General features: G+C 39.1%; 1 protein-coding gene across 1 annotated transcript; it reads left to right on the plus strand.

Moving 5' to 3' along the window:
- Nucleotides 1-426: 426 nt before the first annotated feature.
- Nucleotides 427-18906, plus strand: tut4 (terminal uridylyl transferase 4). Its single transcript, XM_054602388.1, is given in 30 exon segments — nt 427-587; nt 2101-2660; nt 2747-2889; nt 3407-3523; nt 4326-4503; nt 4678-4766; nt 4895-4946; nt 5626-5695; nt 6740-6866; nt 7336-7455; nt 8932-9114; nt 9268-9442; nt 9542-10071; nt 10606-10756; nt 11498-11584; nt 11702-11805; nt 11923-11980; nt 12078-12181; nt 12281-12370; nt 13442-13555; nt 13664-13741; nt 13915-14092; nt 14380-14427; nt 14631-14713; nt 14809-14924; nt 15819-15973; nt 16128-16225; nt 16844-17408; nt 18100-18270; nt 18387-18906. Coding segments are annotated over 29 exon segments (4557 nt in total). The 5' UTR covers nt 427-587; nt 2101-2176; the 3' UTR covers nt 18476-18906.
- Nucleotides 18907-19196: the final 290 nt, after the last annotated feature.

Here is a 19196-nt window from a genome sequence, read left to right on the forward strand (position 1 = left end):
CAATTTTTCATTGTGCATTGTATTTGGCTTCTTAGACAAACAAAGGATAATGAAACAAAAATAGGCTACAAGGAGGACACCAATATTGTATAATCACGGCTTATTCCGGTCATATTAGTCCATCCAAAATATCCCTCTTTGTTGATAACAGCATATGCACTACAATTTGTTTTCTTGAAACGGTTCAGTTGTTTGTGATACTAAGAAATAAAGTTAAAAACATGTCAAACATTTTGCCCACTTGTCCTATATACTGTATATGTAAATATTATGAATTTTTATATTGTGTTCTTGTAGGCTAATTTTGCGTCGTAATTTTACACTTTAAGGAAAGAAAGACAGATTTATTCACAGCCTATCATTGCAGTGCAGTTACAGTAAATGGTTTCCGAGCGGTACGTGAACGCAGCATGCTTCACGCCCCTCTTCATCATCACTGACACTCCCACAATGCAGCGGGGTAATGTGTTAACATGGCGTCAATGGTTGCTGTTTTGACCAGGGCCGTGGGATTTGAAAAATATAATGTAGAACAACACCATGGAGGCAGCTAAACAATAATCCGAAATCAACTTCACAGCTCGAAAGTAAGTTTGTATGCGCTCTTCTGTGTTGTCCTGGTCCAAGTCGTTGTTTTCTGTTTTTAATGACTTGCTGCTGAATGCCAACTGGGTGCCAGTGTTATTTATTTCCCGTTAGCTAGCTCAGACGGACGACCGGGGGGCACAGCAGCTAGCGTTAGTTAGCCTACGAAGACCGCTAACGGGGAAGTCGGCTCAGCAAAGACTTCCTCCAGAAAGTCACCGTGAATCATTCCCATAACACAGATGACACATGTTGTTATTTTATGGTGTGCATTTATTTCAGCCGAGAACATATGCGTGCGGGAGGACCCCCCCCCTCTTTTCATGTATTTTTAGGAAGTGCAGCCAACACTGTCCCAGTGTCGAAGTCTGTTTCCTCATCAGTTTCGTTTATCCTGAACTAACCCTAACGTTACCTGAAACAAAAGTCACCGAGACAAACGTCACCACAACCAGTCACGTACTGTTACTTTAACCTGACATTGGCCCCAGAGTAGTTACACGGGTGGCGATACGGAAGCACTCTTTATCAATCAATATCTATCGTAACACAATAATGTATCAGTTGATTTATGTTATTTATTTGTAATCTGAATATACAAAGTAATTAGCAACTAATTCAAGTTCTTACTGTGTAGCTTTTAATGATTTTAAAAGTATGTAAAGCGTCTTTGAAAACTTTGAAAAGCGCTCTATAAATAAAATGTATTATATTATTAACTGAAGTTATAAAACAAATTTGATGCTTAACAAGTAAAATATTATCCCCCAAAATGTAGTTAAAAACAACCTAGTAACAATACTTTTGTGAATGTTCTGCAATACTGAATACAATTTTTAGTTCCAGGCCTATAAGATACTTCATGGAATTGTATCATGTTGGAAATGCACTTGTAAGATTTAAATGGATAAAGAGTGATTCTATTTTTTTATGTTGATTGATCAAGGAAATCACCCCCATTGCATCCTAAAGTGAATTCACACCAATATATTTTTGACTAAGTAAGAAGACTTTTTTGACACATGCACTTGATAATGTTTTCTACACAAGAAAAAAACATCAAGTCACACAACTTTACTATTGTGGCTTCATGATTAAAGACAAAACCAACACTTGTTGTTTTTTTCTGTGTTTAATTTTTATTTTATTTTTACCACACCATTTGAGTCAAAAGATTTTATTTGTATTGCCCTTGTTTATTTCACCTGGTTGTATTCTCGAAGCAAAATAGTAAAATACAAAGCTATGTTTTTTTTCTCCATTTAAATAATATTTCATAAATTACAGCAGAAGGTGTAAATGTAATCTAAAATCCTCTTCGTAGATTCTGTACATTTCTGTAGTTGAAACATGTATATAAGCCTTGTAGGTTAAATGCAAAGTAGGTTTACACATGTGTTTGATCAGATAGCTTCAACTGAGTTGTTAAAACAAAAGAAGCAGCATAATATCACAATGCAGTGTAAACCTGTAGTTAGACTGATTGCTACGATTTCCTCTCTTCTTATTACCTAGACTTTAGGTGGCCTGTCTCCCTGGTTATCCTCAGAGTGGTGTTGACTCCACAAGGGACAACAACAGCAGGACAGGGATGGATGAGTCCAAAAGTCCAGTCAAATCAGTCAAACAATCTCAACCCAGAGGACCCAAAGCTTTGTCCAGGGAGAAGTCAAATAAAGAGGCTCCTGCACAGAGCGAGGGTACCAGTTTTGCAACCCGCAGCAAAGAAAACCTCACCGCTGCAAAGGATGAACATAATATAGGCAGTCAGGGAAGCCGTGGGCCAGGCAAGACTTTCACAGACATCCCCCAGGACAAGAGGAGAGGGCGGCCCTCCAGGCTGACTAGACTGACTGGAAGAACGAGTTCTGGGGAGAGGGGGAAAGGAAAGGTGGCAAGCTCACAAAAGAAGCTGGTGGCACAGGATTCTGACACCAGGGTGTCTATTTCTGCAGACAGCAGCCCCTTAGCAAACAGAGAGACCATCTCTCCTGTAGTGCCTGGTACACCTGAGAAAGGCCTAACAGAGCTACATTGTGGCTCTATTGTAGTTCAGGCTAAGGAAAAGTCCCATGGTGAGTTTGCACAACGTTTTCCCTTAGATGTCTTCTCCACCAAATGCATCTCTAGTAAACTGCTTTGTTGTTGTTACTGCTTGTAGGGGGGAAAGCTGCTTCATTGATGCACCGTTCTATTGAAGAGGTGAGGCCCACCGTGGAAGAAGGGCCGCTGACGGAGCAGCAGTTGGGCCTCCGACAGGCAGAGGATCGACTCTACAGAGACTACATCCACCGTCTGTTGAAAGTATGAAAACAATCCAGTCATGCCTGATATACAGTAAATGTATGGCACAGCTCATCTCAGCTGCTGCATTATTGGTTCAGTCAGTATACATCTGCAATAGATAGATTGATAGATCAATGGAAGAACAAATTTATTTATCTTTCAAACACCATCTGTTTTCTAGATCATAGACTTGTTTTGGTCATCTAATCAAAATTAAACAACTGCTTGATGTATTTTATAGAGCCAGAGTTCTTGTACAGCTGTTTTTGTGTTAAAACAAAAAAAGGCTGATGCACTGGAGAAGTTTGACTTATTTTGATAAATAAGGATAATAATGAAAATCCAGCCCTTCCATTCTTTCACTTTGTTTCATTGTTTCATCACCAGGTTGTTTTTTTTCCTGTGCTTGTGATTTGTTTGTTTTTGTCTTCAACTACTACGAGCAGGTGGGATTTTTGATTGTGATTGTGATCATGTGATCCTGTTGTGAACATGCATAAACTGATTGCTTCTGCTTTTCTCCCCATTTTCACAGCAGTCCCCTGAGTACCCAAACTATCAATACTTATGCAAGCTCTGTTCTGTGCACATTGAGAACATTCAAGGAGCACACAAACACATCAAGGAGAAGAGACACAAGAAGAACATAATGGTATGGGAAATTTTAAGTTTGAATGGTCACTCATTCAAGGAATTGCTTTAGCAATGCAATTCTTCTGAATGGGCATTCAACAGGCCCTATTATGCTATTTTCTGGGTGCATATTTTTATCTCAAGTTACAGTTACAACATGTTAATATGAGTTAATGCTCATAATCTGCCTTGTTTTTCTCATCCTGGCTGTCCTGCAGCACCTCTTTTCACCCTCTCTCTGAAATGCTCTGTTGTAGCGTTTGCTCCTCCCTCCAGAAAGCAAAGTCTGCCCTGATTGGTCAGCTAGCCCACTCTGTTGTGATTGTTCAACAATTCACATGCGTCAGAAATGTCCCACCCCTTACAAACAGAATTCAGACACGTCTCCCAGAGCGGTTCAAAACACTTTTGAAGCTGTCCTCGGCGAAATGCAGCGAACACAACATAGTTTTCGTTGTACTGCTCTGGCAAAGTGTTAAAAATGAAATGTTGCCACTTTTTCTTCATTTCATATGCCTTCGGAAGTCCAAACAAGGGACATTTCCCCTCGCAGAGCACAGTGTCTTCTCGACACGATGGCCGCAAGAGATAATTCAATGGAGCCGTTTCAGGCAGCTCAGGAACAGTGATTCTGAGGGGGAGGGTAACTCCTTTTAGGCTTGGGCTTCAGGTTTTACACTCTACAGACCTTTTACAAGTAAAAAAAAATATATATATATAACACACTAAAGGAGAGGGAGAAAGTGCAAAAGCATGATAGGGACACTTTAAGTAAAGATTTAGAATGAAGTATTTCACATATTCTGGTTCTGTTGTTTCAGGAGAAACAGGAGGAGAATGAGCTTCGTGCGCTGCCGCCCGCCTCTGCTGACCAGCTGAAGGCCGTGGACACGGCGGTCCTAGAAACAGCCAGGCAGCACGGGATCTCAGAGGAGGACTTTGAGGTTCGGAAAGCCGTGGTCATCAGGATGGAAGAGATAATAAAGAGGCACCTCTCAGGTTGTATGCCATGATGTCACTCAGCATGGTCAATTTAGTGTAAAAAAAGGCAATGCTTTAAGAAACATTTGAATTTTAAGTCCTATGAACATTACACCTTGCTGGTCCTCAGTGCCCATTATGTTCTGTGTGAGATATACTGTGTTTTCTAATATCTTTTCTTGGGTTTTCCAGCTTGTGCTCTCCGTCTCTATGGTTCATGTCTTACCCGATTTGCCTTCAAGACGAGTGATATCAACATTGACGTCACCCACCCTCAGTAAGTTGGATATTGCTACTTAACAAAAATATTATATGTATTTTTTACTAATAACATAAAGATGACATTATAAATCAGCTGAGAAATCTTTTCTTATGGTTGATGATTCTCTCATTCCTTTCCTCCGCTCAGATGACACAACCTGAGGTCTTGATTCAAGTGCTGGAAATCCTTAAGAAAAGCCGTAAGTTTTGCTCAGTACATGTTAAATTTGACATGAGTTGAGACATGATTAATTGTTATTGGGGCTTGGCGATATAAAAATTAATTCTCAGATTTGTTCACATTACATCCGATTTACAATTAAAATATTTTTTTTCTAACTTCTTAACTTTCACCAATCTTAACTTTTTGAAAAACAAATAAAAGATGTTTCTTGGAAAAAAATGCTTCCCTGAATCCCTCCTTGCCTTATATTAGTGCATGCTGCCATGTTGAAATTGACCTGTGTATGAAGAGAACTCACATGTTAACTATGAACTACAGGAGCTCAGGGAAGTGATCTCAGTTCTATACCCTAATTATTTATAGGTTAATTAATCAAAGTTATTGCCCGGCTGTAACTTTTACTAGCTAGCATAAACTCACTGTTCTTGTTTGTCTGGAATTATTGGCATTGTCTTGTTGGTTCATATCTCAGATAGCATTTGCAAATTAGACTAAGCAGAACATTGTTTTGAAATTCCTTATCTGCTTTGGCACTGAATTTAGATAAAATGTTTGTCCTTAAGGACCTCATTCAAGTGGTTTGGATGGTTAATGCTACCTGGTGTAGATCCAGTTTTAAGTCCTGGAAGGAATTTGAGGTTTTGCAAATCTTCTCTAGGTAATTTAGTATTTTCTTTCCTGTCTCTCTTCTCTAGCTGAATTTTCTGAGGTTGAGTCAGATTTTCATGCCAAAGTTCCTGCCGTGTTCTGTCGAGATGTTAGCAAGTAAGTGTATCATCAAATGCATTCATGCAAGTTTTTATTACCTATTTATTTATTTATTTATTTATATATATATATATATATATATATATATATATTGTAAAAGTTTATTTGTGTAGCATTTTTCATACGATAAAAGCAGCACAAAGTGCTTTAAAATATATAAGGATATAAAATAAACATAAAAACAGGGAAAGTATTGTCGAAAATAAAATAAATTTATAATAATAATAATAATAATAAAATGTATATAATAATAACATTGATAATATTATTATCAATGTATAATAGTAAAGTGGCCATGTTTGCAGCATTATTTATATATAAACACACACATATCATTAAACAAAGCAGCCAATTGGCACCTAGGTCTCCGAAGTGATACAAAAAACACAACAGATCTCGTCACTGGCTTGATTACACCAAAATAAATATAAATCACCTATCTCAGAATGTCTTACCTAGGGTGTAACATCACTGGGTTCTCTGTGTCAGGCACCCTCTCACCACATTTAAGTTCACTTAGTATATTTCTGTCAGGTATTTGTCATTGATGTTTGAATAATTTCTCATACATGTCTAGAAAGGGACTTTATGGTTACTTTAGTGGTTTAGTTTATAGGATGTAGTTCTTATATTTGTTTTTTGACTTAACATTGATGATTACAGGAAGGAAATGGTTATATTATTGCAACATGGTACCTTTTTAGATTGTGTCATTTCCCTCAGTTGTGTTAGATGACCTCAATTCAGTGTACTTATGTAACTGCACATTGTTACAGTAGCTATCAACTCCCACTTAACTTATCTTTGAGGCTTGCAGTTCCAACACTGGTTTATAATCCGGCAGCACTTTGGTGACTTCAAAATATATTTTCTAAAAAGGAGGAACAATACATCACATTAAAGCCTTCAGTGTTGCGTAGTTGTGTCTTTCATATATATTCTTGGTTAAAAACATAATACAGATGAGGTTCTGATAAATGTCAATTTAAGGGTTTGATCTAACTTTCATGGTGGTCTTTCCTCTCTTCTGTGCCTGTGCAGCGGCCTGATGTGTAAAGTGAGTGCAGGTAATGATGTTGCTTGTCTCACCACCAATCACCTGGCAGCCCTGTCTAAACTGGAACCCAGATTAATCCCCCTGGTGCTGGCCTTCCGCTACTGGGCAAGGGTAAGGCTGTGACCGACACTCTTCAGCTGAAAAATAACTAATAAATAGGTTGTAATGGGTTCCAGTGTGTTCAGTTGTTTTTATTTGTATGCATTTTCCTACACAGTACAGCAAAAACTGATATCCCCTTTTAAGTAGAAAAACAGGTGTCAGCAGGTTGGACATTTAAAAAAAATTAAAAAAAATAGTTTGATTAACGCAAGATTTATAAACCCTGTTTGTTTTATTAATAAGTATGTTTATCAAATGACACACAATACACCAGTTCAACAGTCGAAACATACTTTACTGTCACTGAACATATTGGATTTTAAAGCAGACAGAAATTAATTATTTTGAAATAAAAAATGCTATCTCTGCACAGCGATCTATTTTACCCATATGTCCAAATGCCAAATATAGAACAAGCTGTATTAAGGCTTAAATGCAGACTAAAGCATTTTGTCCGCCTGTATGTTCATCTCCACAGCTGTGTCATGTTGACTGCCAGGCTGAGGGTGGCATCCCCTCGTACTCCTTCGCTCTCATGGTCATCTTTTTCCTGCAACAGAGGAAGGAGCCCATACTCCCCGTCTACCTGGCCCGCTGGGTATGTCAAGTGTTGGGTTTTTCAGGTCTTAGTCAACATTTCAACTTGGAGAGGAAATATTAATTATTTCTAAGTGCCATCCTGCCTATCCCCTTATTATTTGTGGTGCCTTATTTAATTTTTTTTTATGGAAAATAAATACTTTTTTTAAAAATACTTGGTCTCTTTAAAAAATAAAATTATAAATGATCCATATTCTACGTCTGCATCATGTACATGGCATGTCTGACAGTGTCTGTGTCGGGAAACACGGGTTGATCACAATATGTTGAAGTCTGTCTGTATTATTGTGAGCAGGCACATTTAACTCGGGACCGAAAAATCATTCTTCCACTACGCTGCTTACATTTACCTGATACTGAATAAAACTGCTGAATTACCACTTTCATGGCTTAACCTTGCCATCAGACAGCTTTTTCTGACAGAAAACAAAATTAGTTATATTGCTGTCTTCAACGCCACCGGACTCCATTCAGTAAAAGAGTAATTTTATCTGGCAGAACACAGGAGTTTCTGGTCAACCGCCATATCGTTTGGTTAGTTTGTTTTTGTTATTATTGATTTTCGGATCTGCACTAATGTTGCACAGCAGAACTTTGCCTAACTTCCCTGCTGTTACTCTCCAAAATGGGAGGGGCTTGGGAAAATAGCATTTTGATGCTAAATGTAGAAATTCAATGTTCTGATTTGAATACATCAGGATCACCAGTGGGAAGCTACAGAATGATATGAAAACCTAAAACAAATAAATGGATATTGGACCCACACTTAATCAAAGGTTTCCTGAAGTTGGACGTTAAAGAGTAACACCACGCTGAAAAACAGTGTTTCGCTGCTAACCCTGTTTGAAAGTTCAAACAGGGTCACTGCCGGGTGTGGTATGTACACATGAACCTGTAACTACACCCAACTCTCTTCTCCAGAAACACTCTACTAGCACATTAAAAAGTGATGTCAACAGGTCCAAATTTAATAAATAATAACATAAATCTATACTGTAATAGTTATAACATAAAAATAAAAAAATCTAAAAGTTATCCTGAAACTCCTAGTGACCCAAATGTTCCCTTTCCTGTTCTGTGAGATCAAACAGCAACAGTATGTTTTCCTTCATTTTTGTAGTTCTAGTTTACTTCTTTGTGATCCACATATGCTTTTCTGCTCGCACAGCAGAGGAAAACAATGCATTGTAGAACATTTATCCACTTAGAGATGAACTTTCTTGTTCTTGAACTTTTGCTTTCCTCCAAAACTGCATTGCGGGCTCGGTGGATAAAATGCGAGGCGTCTGTGTATCCTAGTTGTTAAGATGCATTTTGTGCAATCACAAAGCTGGGGTCCCGAAGTGCTCACCAATAGCCTCACGATACAGCATGAAAACCTGCCTGCCAAGGAGGGTTCAGAGTTTTAACTACCGTTTAAAAAAAGTCACCTCTTTGTTTAACGTTAGTCTTTCATTTAATTCTCCTCTTTCAGATTGAAGGCTTTGATGTGAAACGTGTGGACGAGTATCATCTAACTGGAATCTCACTGGACATGTTTGTCCGTTGGGAGCGCAGACCTCCGAGCTCTACGGACAACCGAAACGAGGCCAGAGGAGAAGGCAGACCCAAGCCAGAGCAGAAAAAACCTGATGATACTCATTACTCAGAAGGCTTGGTGAGTCTCACTGCAGTATACAATCATGTCACAAGAGAGCAATTTAGACTGACATTGATTCAGGTTTTAAATCATACTTTTGTGGAGGGCAATGTTGATATTCTCGCTGTGTCACCCTGCATTTTACTATGCTCCTGTTTCTGTCCCTTAAAGAGTCGTCTAACTTTGGATCTGGGTAAAGGTGTGTCGCTTGGCCAGTTGTGGTTGGAGCTCCTACGTTTCTACACACTGGAGTTTGCTCTTGAAGAACACATCATCAGCATCCGCCTAAAGGAGCTCCTCTCTAGGGAAGTAAAGAACTGGCCTCGCCGCAGACTCGCTATTGAAGGTGAGAGACTACTCTGTGGTTTAAAAAAAAAATGGTCTGACTGGTCTGGAAAAATATCAGAAATTTACTCTGTGTCTTTATTATTTTTTTACCTTTCAGATCCTTTTGCCCTGAAGAGGAATGTCGCACGGAGCTTGAACAGCCAAATGGTGTTTGAGTACATCCAGGAGCGCTTACGTACAGCTTACAAATACTTTGCTTGCCCTCAGAGAAGAAGCACTGGGGGGCGCCAAGGAGCCAAGAAGGCAGACAAGGGGGGTGCAAAGTTGGAAGAGCTTGAGGAAGAAGAAGAAGAAGAAGAAGAAGAGGATGATGGGAAAAGTCTAGGCTCTCAGAGGAGGCAGCAAGGGTTTAAGGAGGATGAGACGCCTGACAGTGATGATGAAGATGGATCAGATCCTTCCAGAAAAGTTAATGAGAAGACTTTAGATGCAAGCCTCGTGGACATGGTTCTCAATGAGGGGAACAAACCATCCTTCTCCCCCAACGGCCTGCTGGACAGTGATGAGGAGGAGGAGGAGGAGGAGGAAGAAGAGCTGGAAGGAAGCAGTATTTCACATAAGGACGGGCCAGTTACCTCAGAGGATCTTCACTATGTGTTTGATAAGATGATTTTTACTAGTGGGAAGGTAATTATCACCATTCACCGTTTGTAATTCAGCGTACAAGTATTTGTTGATGTTGATTTGAGTATAATTTATATTTGTACTTTGACAATGGTAAAATATCTTAACCCATTGTAATGCCAAATATCCTAAATTGTGCATGTAATACTATTTAATGTAGCTTCTGAACTGTTTGTGATGGAGGTATTTGAAAAAACAATTGTAGATTTCAACCTTTCCCACGTTTATAGCTGCAGTTTAGGAGAAGCATCATCCTGTCAGCATTGATGGGTTCATGTCACTTAGGTGAGATGTTTAAATTTAGGGAGGGTCTTTATTGGATTATTGACACATGATGACATAGTTTATATATAGGCTTCAGGTCAGAACAAAATGCAACCCTTCAGACATTTTTAAGACATCCAACATGGGACATTGCCCCACACAACTGTTTCGACACAATGCTGTTCTGTAAGCGTATGTCATTATCTTGTACTCCGTTTGTTCTGTTAGAGGTCGTCAAATGTAACCAATTATCTAATGTATTTTTCGTTCCAGCCCCCAACTGTTGTGTGCAGCATTTGCAAGCGAGATGGTCACCTGAAGGACGAGTGTCCTGAAGACTTTAAGAAGATTGAGCTGAAGCCCCTGCCTCCTATGAACGACCGCTTCAGAGATATCCTTGACGGGCTCTGCAAATTGTGCTTCTGTATGTGGTCAATAGTGTACTTTCTTTCGCTTAACTGTTTTCTGGATGGTAGTCAGAATCAGCTTTATTGGCCAAGTATGTGTGTGCATATACAGTACAATGAATTTGACTCCGGTTTTATGCTGCTCACAATGTACCTACACAAACGAAGACATACAGCTGAAACAAGGACGACAAAGCTGCCTGCTTTATATACATGAGGCAGGTGGATGACTGTAAATGATATGATTAGGATATATACAACAAAAATATATCGTTTACAGGTACAGTGTTTTTTTTACATTTGATAATTGCATTGAGGTACTACAAATAGTTATCACCTGGAAGAAAAACAAAAAACATTGCATCAGAGAACGTGTTTTATTTTGTGTACACTTTAAACCCATTAAAAAGTAAACTGCAATACATTTACCCCCCACTATAACCTTAATTAGTAGGTTTACTCTTATCCACCACAAGTAAACCTGCCCAATGTCACTTAATCAGTATTAGATAATCAGTATTATAGGATTGTAGTGCTGCAGTAATTATAATTTTTATTTTCGATTAGTTTGCAGATCATTTTTTAGATTCAATGATTAATAATGTCCCGTTTTGTCTTACCAAAACCCCAAAATATAAATTTACTATAATTGAGACCAAGAAACACCGGCAAAAATATTCCTATTTTATTTTGATTGACTAATGAGATTAAAAGCATTGCAGCTCTGTCTGATTAAATTTCTGTTCTGTTGTTTGTAGATGAATTGTCACCTACACATGCTGAGCAGCAGAAGAGGGAGCAGATCCTCGGCAGCCTCGAGAGGTTCATAAGGAAGGAGTACAATGGTGAGCATTAAGAATAAACTACTATAGTCAGCAAAGTTCAAGTACTGATATTTATACAGAATGTCTATTTTACATTTGGATAAGAAATTGAATCTTGTGCTGTGCCGGAATCCACAGATAAAGCTCAGCTCTGCTTGTTCGGATCCTCCAAGAATGGCTTCGGCTTTCGCGACAGTGACCTTGACATCTGCATGACTCTGGAGGGCCATGAGACTGCAGAGGTAGGGGGACAGAACACACACCGACATTTAATGTAAATCAGGTTTAGTCTTCTGGAGAAGAATTTTGACCCTTATGGTCCTCCACTGTTACATTTATATTTTGATCTGTCTGAACAGAGGCTGAACTGCAAAGAGATCATTGAAGGCCTCGCAAAAGTGCTAAAGAAGCATACAGGTAAATTGACATTTACTAATTATCTCTTTAGAACTATCATTATCTGTCATGGAATAAATCTGACTGGTTGTGATCTCCTGTTTCCCCAACACCCCAGGTTTGAGGAACATCTTGCCTATCACAACAGCTAAAGTGCCTATTGTGAAGTTTGAACACAGACAGAGTGGTTTGGAGGGAGATATTAGCCTTTATAATACTCTGGTGAGTGGACCAGAACTTCACTGTCATATTACGTGTTTAGACATGTCTTTATGTATTTAAAGTGCTGTATGAATTAATTTTTATGTTTTATCTGTGTAGGCTCAACACAACACCAGAATGTTGGCTACGTATGCAGCCCTGGATCCACGTGTGCAATTCCTGGGTTACACAATGAAGGTCTTTGCAAAGGTATGTGATAGTTGTCTGACTGATACAGGGACCTTAACTGGTAGCTCTGTAGTTTTCTGTCCTCGTCTTACTTCAAGGATTTTTTTTTTTAATATATATAATTCAAGAGCGCTCCCTGATTATATCCCATAACTACAGCTTCATGCCATAAAAAAACTCATTGCTGTATCTGGATTGGGTCGCTCCAGCTAATTGCAAATTCATTACTACTTCTATGTGTAATGACTCTAGACCAATGTTTTACTTAATTTGTGTGCACCATGAAAACTCACTTGTTTAGACAGTTAAGCCAATTGTAACAGTGAGCCCTCATGAATGGACATAATAATTTCGGTGCCTGGAAAAAATTGGAACCAGTCAATAACAAAAAAGTTAAGCTAACTGGTTTTTGCACAAGCTGTAATATAACTTCCAGAAATAGCAGTTTGAAAGGGCGATGTACCAAACATAAAACTGCCTATCCTCTTAAAACTTTCATTCACATATGCATACATGCGATAAATATATTTTCAGAATGAGTAGAATGCAGTTTAAAGTGAGAGGGAACAATTTAATAATGCAACCTAATGGACCTTATCGGCTCCATGTTACTAAATGTCACTCATAGTTTTACCAAATGATGCCTGTACATTTTAACTCTAATTTACACCTTTTATTAAAACATCTCTTTCATTTTATTGTCAAATATGTCATCTATGTTCCATCATACCTCTTCTGCTCACTCTAAGTAGTAAATATATTCTTATGATTAAATAATCTTAACACAAGGCCGACCGATTTTCTTTTTCTAACTTCTATGCGTTCGTACGTCTTGCTTTGTTGTTGTAGCTACACCTTTTGTCAATATTTAGTAATCATATCATATTTGATATGTAAGAACTAATTTGTATGTTAAATTTTTTTTTAGTTTAATAACTAATCTCCACTTAGTAACACTTACTTAATGGTATCCACTCTAACTAAGCTAAGTTTGAACTGTAAGAGTAACTTAACGACGAGGACACCGTCATACTCGGTGTGGACAGAGGTGAATCCCAAGCTTTTTTAACTTGCATGCCTCCCTGTTCACAGCGCTGCGACATTGGGGATGCGTCCAGAGGAAGCCTCTCATCTTATGCTTACATCTTGATGGTGCTTTACTTCCTGCAGCAGAGGCAGCCACCAGTCATTCCAGTCTTACAGGAGGTACCAGTCACTCATTAATGACTCAGAAGATATGAACTAAAACCGGAAACTTAAAGGGCTTAGCCTTGACTAAAATATGATGAATAGCTCTGTATGATGTCTTTTTAGATCTTTGACGGGAACACTGCCCCCCAGCGGATGGTAGATGGCTGGAATGCTTTCTTTTGTGATGACCTTGAGGATCTGGTGAGTTAAATGAAACTGACAAAAAAAACCTGTTGACCTTTAACTTGGGATGGTAGTGCATTAAATTACATTATCTGAATGTAGTACAAATCTGCTGTTTCTCCTGTCACACACACACCTTCTGCAGCATTAAATATAAATCAATACTAAGTGTATTTCTTCTGTCTGCTAAGCGTCGGCATCTCTCAGAGCTGCAGCCAAACACAGAGTCTGTGGGAGAGCTGTGGTTGGGACTCCTGCGCTTTTACACTGAAGAATTTGACTTCAAAGAACATGTCATCAGCATCCGCCAAAGGAAACGCCTTACCACCTTTGAGAAACAGTGGACCAGTAAATGCATCGCTATTGAAGGTGCTCACACCGATCCATTGCTCTGTTTTGAACTACTACTGAACATGAAGGCCAGAGTCGTCTTTCCTGTCTTATTTCAAAACTATAATGTTGGGGCATTTTTCAACTTTATTAGCGAGAAAGAGTAGCGATAGACTGTAAACTGGGGATAGAGAGGGGTATGGTATGCAATGAATGCCTGAATCAGAGTTTGGTTGTTGCGGTTATGTGCCATGTGCTGTAACCATTCAACTACCAAGGCACTCCTGGGTCATCTTTTCTAATCACTCATCTGTTCTTCTCCTCAGATCCTTTTGATTTGAACCATAATCTTGGTGCTGGAGTTTCTCGCAAAAGTAAGTGCCTTAATACATCATATCATTTCTTGTCAAATGTGTCTTTATTTCCTTTACTAGAGACATCTGATCTCTGAACTGTACTGATCTCTGGCAGTCCAGCCTTTCTACCAGTTTAGGACTATTTGAATTGCGAAGCAGGTGTTCAGCTTCTGCTTCAATGCACTGATGGTGTGAAAATGTTCCTTGTTTGCTTCCTCTAGTGACAAACTTCATCATGAAGGCCTTTATAAACGGGAGAAAGCTGTTTGGGACTCCGTTCTGCCCCATACAGGGCACTGAAGTGGTACGTCACTCACCAACTAACCAAATTGAACTTACAAACAATTTGAATGTGGTCATGTCTAAAATATCTGCTGTTTCCATTGTGTTCTGCTGCAGGACTACTTCTTTGACTCAAAGGTGTTGACAGACGGCGAGTTGGCACCCAATGACAGGTGCTGCAGGATCTGTGGCAAGATTGGACATTACATGAAGGACTGTCCAAAGAGGCGCAGGTTGTCCCCTCTTTGTTTAGTGAAATGTTTATCTCTCGCCAGTAGATTTCCAACAAAATCTAAAAGAAACTACCGAGGTGTAATAAATATGCTAAGGGTTAAGTTTCCCCATATTTATGTGAATGTGAAGTATACTGCGTCATTGTAGCTTTCCAATAATGTTTATAGGTCTAAGAGTTGGTAATAACATTTGTAACTCTCTCTCTTCTTAGCAAATGAGTGTTTTCATTTCCAACATACAGTAGCTGTGTATCGACACACAATAAGTAATGGTCTTTCTCCTTTTTAATTGTGAAAAGGCTTCTATACTTGTGTAATAAATATCAGCAATACCTTAAGAAAGATAGGAGACGGATACAGAAATAAAAAACACAAGATCATCCCCAACTATCAAAGTGGGATTGAAGTACAGATTACAGCGAAAAGTTAATCGCGATTTAAAAAACCCCGTCAGAAACGAGTAGACGAGCAACAGCAAGATAATTACTTTTTCCTTACTCTTCAACTAAGTTAGGCCAATATATTGAGGTTGGGCTGTAAATAGCTGTTTTTTGTAAATATTCACTTTCTTTTATAACTGTTGTTTAAATATTTATTGCAAAGATTGTACTCCTAACTTTTTCAACCTTAAAAAATCCTTGGTTATATATATGCAAATTTTGTTGAAGTCTTTATAATTTCAATTAACATGATAATCTTTTTTGTTGGAAGAGTTTTGTAGAATTGGTAGTTGAGGGTGTCCAGACGTCTATTTGATATTTAGGAGAGACTGTACCATTGTTATTGTTGTTATTCTTGTGTGTATGTCTGCACACTCATTTATGTGTGTTTGTACTGAGGGTGTCAGATTTATTCTTCCCTTCTTGTTGTGCCCTGAACTTTGTCCTCTGTCAGGATGAAGAAGAAAGAAAACGACAAAGACGAGGACATGAAAGAGGAGGAGCGGGAGCCGAAGGACAGGCGTTGTTTCCAGTGTGGGGACATGGGTCACGTGAGGAGGGACTGTCCTGAGTACCGCCACCTCAAACAGAGGACCGCTGGAGCAGCAGGTATCCACAATATCCACATCCAACCTCAAGACGACCTCACAAAGTATTTATCTAAATGTTAGAGGAGTTTTGTTTACAACGGTTAACTGTCATGACAAACGGCTAATAATCAGACCATGAGGGGGTGAAAATAAAACTGCTTATTCTTCCCCAGCTCCTCACATGGTACGAGCTGTAGTGAGCTCCCAGTCCATCCCCATTCCCCAGACAGCTGCAGACTGTCCTGGAAGGACCAGACAGCCCTCTGAATGTGTAAGTACAATAGTGAGACATTACACTGGGGTCAGTTCACCCACATTACAAAAATATATACAAATCATTTCTCACTTATATGTGTAAAGATTTCTGCCTCAATCAAATTACAAAGGAACTGAATGTAATTTGTTGGGCCCATAGAAGTGAAAGATGATATTCACCAGAATTTGTGTTTTTCATAGTCTCTGTAAAAAATCTCATGATAAAAGATGTCTCAGTCCACAGACCTTCATCATCCTACCTGATGAGGGCGTCAGAGCTGAAATGTTATTGAAAACGTGATTTCAAATGATTGACTTGTTTTTAGATTTTTTTTGGTTTCTTCAGTCAAGACTTTAAAATTCTATGCAAATGTCAAAACACAATAATTAATAGTCCCTATAAAACTGGTTCACAGTTGTATATCTTGAAATGTAGGCAATTTAAATCAAAACAAATGTAGATAAACTTGCCCTTTTAAACCTCTGTTGATAGTGTAAAACTGTTCATAAAACAAATTTCGAAACAAATTTCGAAATGTAATAATGTTTCCCACTTGAACGGATTAATATTTGAAAATAAAAGCATGATCTTACGCTGTTTTTAAAAAATCCTTTCTTTTTTTCTTGTCAATAGTCCGATAGTCGGCAAACTCCGCCCTACTCCCCGCAGCCTACAGCTGTTCCGCAGAGTTCCTCACAGTCCTCCAGTTCCCCCCAGCCCTCCCACATTAAGACCAGTCCTGCTGGTCCCCCGAAGCAGCCTGTTCACTCCCAGGTCCCCCTGTCTCTCTTCAGCTTCCCTACCTCCCTACCAGGCCAGTACCACCCAGGGGCGCTCAGCGCACTGGGGCTTCTTCCCTCTCACCAGCACCAGTCACACCAGTCCCAGGGGCAGCCTCATCACCCAGTCCACATCCCCTCCACCTCCTGGCCCATACACGGACCAGTTCTCACCACGTCCTCTCCCAACGGCCCCTCCCCGCCCGGCCTAAAATTCGCCCTGCGTTCGGCGTCAGGGAACGGGAGTCCCACAGGCTCAGTGGGCAACCCCAGCCCCATGAACCTGAACGACCCCAGCATCATCTTCGCCCAGCCGGCGGGGAGACAGCTTGGCATCGGGCCAGGACGGGAAGGACACTGGCACAACCACTTGGCACAACCTGGGTCACTCATGGGCAATGGCACTGTGGTGAAGTCAGGTATTCACTGGGTGAACTTTGGTGGCACCGTCTGTGTGTGATTCTGTGTCTGTGTCTTCCTGTTTCTGTATCTTTAAATACAGACTTAGTTGTTATATGCACAACACTTATTATACTATCTGATTTTGACTCCAGTCTATAATATGAATTGTATATTATTAATTAATTCATAATTTTTAACTGCTTCATATATCTGGGATGTTGCCATTTTTTCTACAGGGCCCCCTGAAGTAGAAGGTGACATGCTCACTCCGATCTGGGCCACGCCCCCTTATCAAGACATACAGACATCACATTTCAGCAGAACTTTGGACAGTTCTGATTCATTTTTCTAATTAATTTAAGTATTATGTACCATCTCCTGCAGTCATCCAGAAGTCATAGAACTGTATTTGACAGCAACTGTCTTCTGTCTATTATGTCAACCATAGTTAAATACGTTAATCTTTTTGCAGATGTAAGACAGCATGAGACTGATAGGAGGTTGATCATTTTAGTAAAGGGTTAAATGCTGTAAGATGCAGTTCTTTAGGATGTTGGTAACGGTTCATAACATCACTGGTGAAGGGACATTGTCTGTTTTTTACAAACTTGGATATAACTGAACGTTCATTATTACATTTAATTGAACTTTGTCTTTTTTAGATATTTTTTTTTAGATATTGAGTGTGTTTGGATTTTGTCTCCACAGAGTCAAATCACCCGGCCCAGTTTGTAGGTGTGAGCCAAGGATCTCGGTTATGGGAGCACAATAAAACACCCCAGTACACCCTTTCTCCACCCTGGCCCTACCGGATGCCCCAGAACTTCATCCAGCAGGGCAACGGAGGCTACCAGCCTGGCAAACCATTTGTGGCCCAAGGTCAGATATGACAGACATTTATTTTATTGCAGCTGACAAAAATAGATGATCACAAGTTCTCCATTTGTATTGACTTCGATTTTTATGTCTTCATTCTTTTTTTTTTCATCAACCAGGGTCTGTGGTGCATCCAAATCCAAACTTCCCACTGGTCCCCCACGTCCGACATCAAGTAAATTTGAATTTCATTCAACAGAAGAAGTGAACTTGCATCTCTTTTAATTCAGTTCATGGTCAGTAACATAGCAAAGCAAAATTGTGTACTCTTTGCATCATTTGATCCCAAGAATTTTTAAAATGAAATTTTTCTCATTTTTGTACAGTTTTTATGTTTTATTTTCTGTCTCATTACATTGATTTGTGATACAAATGTAAAATATTTTAATACCCCCATTTTTGAGGGGGTCCAAAAAATTGTTTTTATTTTATGTGTAAAGTAAGGAGGAAAAATATAAACCTTTATTTTTATTAGCTGCATTCATACGTTGCTTGCCACAAGATGAAGGCTTTGAATAGACATTTGTTTTAAAAACAATCTAACATGTCACCCTAAGTATGTAGTGCCAAAAGCAGGGATAGCAAGAAAAAAGGGAAAAAAATCTTAAATAAAAAAAAAAAAGCCCCAAGAAAATAAAGAAAAAAGCAAACTACTTTAATGTGTCGTTTGGGTTAATCTCTTCAGTGTCATGTTTGTGTCCACTACTGAATGATCCTGAATACTGTGTGGTTTTATTCACTATAACCAAACCAGGTCTTTAAAGTGCGCACATAGGGATTTTACATTTGTAGAACCTTTCTTCATGTCTGTTCATCTTCAATTTCCGTTAAGATGAACAGGAACCATCTTGGAGTTGGACAATACATCCATATCTAGGTGCTGTTAACTTTTTCATGTTTTCACGACAATTGAAGATGTGTGGATTTTA

The sequence above is a fragment of the Anoplopoma fimbria genome, chromosome 8, assembly GCF_027596085.1.
Source record: "Anoplopoma fimbria isolate UVic2021 breed Golden Eagle Sablefish chromosome 8, Afim_UVic_2022, whole genome shotgun sequence".
Lineage (NCBI taxonomy): Eukaryota > Metazoa > Chordata > Actinopteri > Perciformes > Anoplopomatidae > Anoplopoma > Anoplopoma fimbria.